The sequence below is a fragment of the Mizuhopecten yessoensis genome, unplaced genomic scaffold (genome assembly GCF_002113885.1).
Source record: "Mizuhopecten yessoensis strain PY_sf001 unplaced genomic scaffold, ASM211388v2 hete_36167078, whole genome shotgun sequence".
Taxonomy (NCBI): Eukaryota; Metazoa; Mollusca; class Bivalvia; order Pectinida; family Pectinidae; genus Mizuhopecten; species Mizuhopecten yessoensis.
This window is the reverse complement of record NW_018485871.1, coordinates 1-4,653: the sequence shown is the minus strand read 5'-3', so window position 1 is coordinate 4,653 and position 4,653 is coordinate 1. Positions and strand designations below refer to the sequence as shown.

General features: G+C 35.1%; 1 protein-coding gene across 1 annotated transcript; it reads right to left on the bottom strand.

Annotated features, from left to right (window-relative positions):
* Positions 1–360: 360 nt before the first annotated feature.
* Positions 361–4,508, bottom strand: LOC110444991 (the record flags this gene model as incomplete). Its single annotated transcript, XM_021489350.1, has 7 exons — positions 4,254–4,508; positions 3,964–4,051; positions 2,786–2,860; positions 2,107–2,246; positions 1,507–1,575; positions 1,062–1,148; positions 361–447 (listed from the first exon to the last, which is right to left on the bottom strand). Coding segments are annotated over exons 2-7 (516 nt in total), but the record flags the coding sequence as incomplete, so codon positions are not given.
* Positions 4,509–4,653: the final 145 nt, after the last annotated feature.

Sequence of the window (4,653 nt, the reverse complement as noted above, 5' to 3'; positions counted from 1 at the left end):
ATGAGCTTTTATGAAACTCGTCTCGAAGTTTTAATCTTTGCTCGCAAAAATTTAAACTCCTAAGACTTATTTCATAAAATCTCAAATGAAATGAAATCTCGTTTAAGATCCTATATTTGTGTTATGGCTAACGACACTACATAACACGGTAATCATATGATAAAACTATCTACAAATAAATAATGTATTTACATATCTGTATCGTATTTTAAAGTAATTATCACATACTTATATAGTCAGGATAACGAAATATATTTTCGAACAATTATATTTTTAAAACTACATAGCAAATCAACAAATATCTAATTGACTGGTTGTATATGATTATAATATGAATCACTTTAACAAAGAAACACTTACCAGTCCAAAGTTGACAATAATATTTCCATCCCTGTCGTCTGCCAAGGTAACGTGGAGTGTGCCAACTTCGGTATTGATCGGAGTGTTCTGAAATAAAGGTGTTGTTATACTAATAACTGCTGTACGTAGGTACATGTGTAAATGGACGTACTTGTACAGTAAATAACGACAGTATAAAACTAAAGGTGGGCTTAAGATAAGGCGAATATAAAATGGTTTATTCACGCTTGATTGCACACAGTAGTAATGACTGTGCGCGTTAGCGCACGGCTACCGAGGCACAGAAGCAAAGAAAGAAAGCATGGAGAGAAATCGAATGCCATTACTTGCTGTTGGTATGCCGTTAATTTGTTAAAAAAAGTTTTCCCAGCACATTGAAAACAATAGAAACAAAAATGATTAACATAATGGCATATCAGGTCTGTAATAAAGTCCTAAAATTTGCCTTTAAGGACAAAATCATGTACATGTAATACGAATCACATGTCAGCACTGCGACCACCCAGTATCGTATTTAATACAAATATCTTTATATAATCACATAAAACCGCATTGAATACCAGTGCTATAACTATGAAATACCAAATTAAATACGAATATGACAACTACACATAATCGGATAGCATTTCAATGCAATAAATGTACAATGTAGAATTTGAGTGATCTTACACTTTATATAGGAATTTTGTGTATCTACATACCTCCGGTATAACGAATTGTGAATAATTACTGCTTCCAAAGTCTGGTGAACTTTCTATCACATTTGTCACTACAATCATAAGATTACCCTGAAAACAAAGCGTGTTGACAAACAGTATTACTCGAACTTGATATTGCTACATGTATCTTTCTTAAAACAACCAAAAATCTATGTTCAATCGAAATGCATTAATTATGATCATCGCTATTTAACTTAGAATATATTCCATGTATATAATTCGTTTTAAGCGATAAAATACTCCAGGAAATAAACAAAACTAGTACAAAATTCGAAACCATGCATACTTTACTGCCTGCATATTTACTCATAAAGTGTGCTATCAAAGTAGGTTGTCAAATCAGATATATATGGCTGGAATACAGGAACAACATATCATTCTCAATATATTACAAAACTCGAACTACACAGATTTTCATATAGCAAACCTGTACGACTTGTCCATCTTTCGAAGTACATGTAAAAGGAACACTCTCCCTGAACAACGACGTCGACGACTGAAAGTATAAACAGGGTTGGCACAATGCTGACAAAGCATACGGGACCGATTTGTTATATTCATTCATTATATTTGTTTAAACTGAGGATCATTATAAATAAGATCCCATCATTAAACCTTGAGTACTCTATTTTTGTGAACGCTCATGTAGACACAACCACTGTGACATCAGTTTTACTTCTAGACATAATCACGGCAATGACGGCAATATATCAACATGGGCACATTAAGGTATGACCATGGTCAGAAAAAAATGTTTTCCATAGGTATTTACATATTAGCATTTGTAATGCGATAGAGAGGACTTTGAATTAATTTCCATATCATATGGATTTATAAATTGCGAAACGACGTTTTCCTTTTAGCTCGACAATGCATCGATTAAAATGTCAAGGTTCCTCTGACGTACATGTACGGCAGATGAAATGAAAACTCATTTAGAGATCATATAGTTATGAAACACTAAGTTATCAATTGTCTCCACTGGACATCCTCCGCCGTTCAGACTCCCTCCCTATTGGTACCTTACCTGAAGCTTCTCGAAGTCGTATGGTTTCAGGACGTTGATTCCGTACCTGTCACCTCCCTTAGCAATGACATTAAAATGTGATGATTCTGGCTCAGAAAGCGTGATACCACTTATGTTTGTGAAGATGAAAAGCTCCGTTCCTGCAAGAGAATTTCATGTTTAAGATATTGCATAGATGTCTCGTGGTAAACATTTTTTGTGATATTTCTGTCTGATTGTGTAATATGATCTTAAAATCACATCAGTCATTTGCATATATATCGATCTGGTCCGTTACAAACATTTTAAAATGTATCCATACCTTTCCAAGAAATAATATCATAGGTTAGCAATAAACCAGGCTAGCAACAAGGTTAAACACTTACATAGTTAAATACTTGTTTTCGGATATATTGTAGAATTCTTGGTATATTGGTTAATGCTTTAACTTTCTGATAGCCTATAATGCATTTATGTTTCGAATCTGCCTGAGTGCACCCAATGTTTTCTTTTTTCCAAATGAAAGTGCATTTTTTAGTTAATAACTCACATTCACGTCAACGAGGTGATTACTTTTTTTCAATAATAGAGGCAGGATTATACATAAAGTGTTTATTTAAATATTACCAAATTAATGTTTTTTAATTATTACATAAGGCATGTATATGACAAATGGTTGCTGATGTCGTCATGAACAAACCTTTTGGTAAATTTTCTGGTATGGTTTTAGTAACGCGGTCAGCTGAACTGGGACACCCTGTATTCGACACTACATCTGTAACAGAATTATAGAAACATTAGTGACTGTTGATAACATTAGGCGAATACTTCAAATTTGACCTAAGGATCGTGACATTACCTCATTTACCAAATTTGAATGTCATATCAATTATCAGCAACATATCGGAGTGTGTAACAATGTACCAGGTGTATACCAACTAGACTTGGAGACTAAGACTAAGAGAAATATATCACTCTTTCACAATCAAACTAGATTAAATCTTAAACGATTCAATGATTCTTAGGTTTGTATTACCAAATAGCTTAAAGAAAATTATTTGAATTGCATTACGTCTTTGATGAATATCGAACTGTTTTGTATACTGCACCTTTGTCGCTCCTGTTGTTGCCTTATTCCGACTATGCAATGATTCGATGGGAGCAACATGGCGGATACAACAAGTGGTGCAGAACCACCACCCTCCCAAATTTCTGGTGTCACCTTAAATGTTTATTTGGGATTCATGTTTTATTATTTCGTAGTATTTCCAATACGGTTTCTGTGACAGTGTCCTTGTGGACCGTCTTGCTGCATTGTCTCGTTTTACTTTAAATTTCTGGGGCTCCCTCTTTTAGAAACTTTATCCCAAACAAGAGGTGATACTAAAGTCGTAAGTCTTTCCCGTTTAATACCCGTAAACAGTTCCAATATCTCGTTCTTCATGGCATTTGTTGTTTACTGCTTGCATTCATTTCGACTTATTATATAATCTGAAATCGTATAAGTGCTTGAACAGATATTTATTTCAATCGATACCCCGATGCTTCGAAGTACCAGTTCTCTCTTTTTGATGACCTTTATATATATGTATCCGCTAAAACTACCGGAAAATAAGAAGATAATAACGAAGTGTGAACAAAACGGTAATTCCCACTGAGGATATACTAAACTAGGGCAAACTAATGAACAAAAGGAAGATTTCCTGGAACATTTTTAAACTTTAAAAGGATAATAAGACCATGCGTTCCGGAGGGGTAAGTGTCCTCTTCTTCAACCGTTCGAAACCAGGAAGCTTGAATTCGTGTTTAAGGTCTATTTATCAGCCATACTATAGTGTTCCATATGTACAAAGGTATCCGGTATTAAAAATCACTCACCTTGCATACTAATTCCAAAGAGAAGGGGAAGCAACAGCACGTGCCAGAATGATATCATGTTGACGTGAAACGCCTGATCAACACTCCCCTGTGGTATAAAAGAAATTTACAAGTAACAGCAATGTGCGTAGGGTCATGTTAAAATCTGCAACAACACATATGAAATATAAACCGGAAATAGAGTCACTGTTTCACACATACTTTGTTAACTACATGATGAAAAAATAAAATATAAATGCAAAAACACGAAATGAGAGTTATTAAATGAAAGACGTGTTGACCATGCCTACCTGGACTGGTGCCGTGTGCGTTGTCTGTGATGCTGTCTGTATTTGTTGTCTTTGTCACCACACATGTAAAATGTCCCGTTGGGCTCGTGTGTACTCTGTCCCGGCCGATAACGACGTGATAACGGCGCCAAAGTCAACACAATACGTAATACTATCGACCATCCTTACACCCGCCGATTATCACTATTCCCGGTATTGAGTACTTACAAATGTAACAACTTCCTTCGGTGTCTCTACCGTTATCACAACACGTACATGTGCATAACTCATGTACCTTTTTTAAGTCATCTCTGAAACCGAGCAAAGATACCACAGTTAGTTTGCTTTTAGATCATATTATGTCGGATTATAAAGGATAATGGAGACTTTGTTGTGTTGTTAATGTCATTTATTAATGACG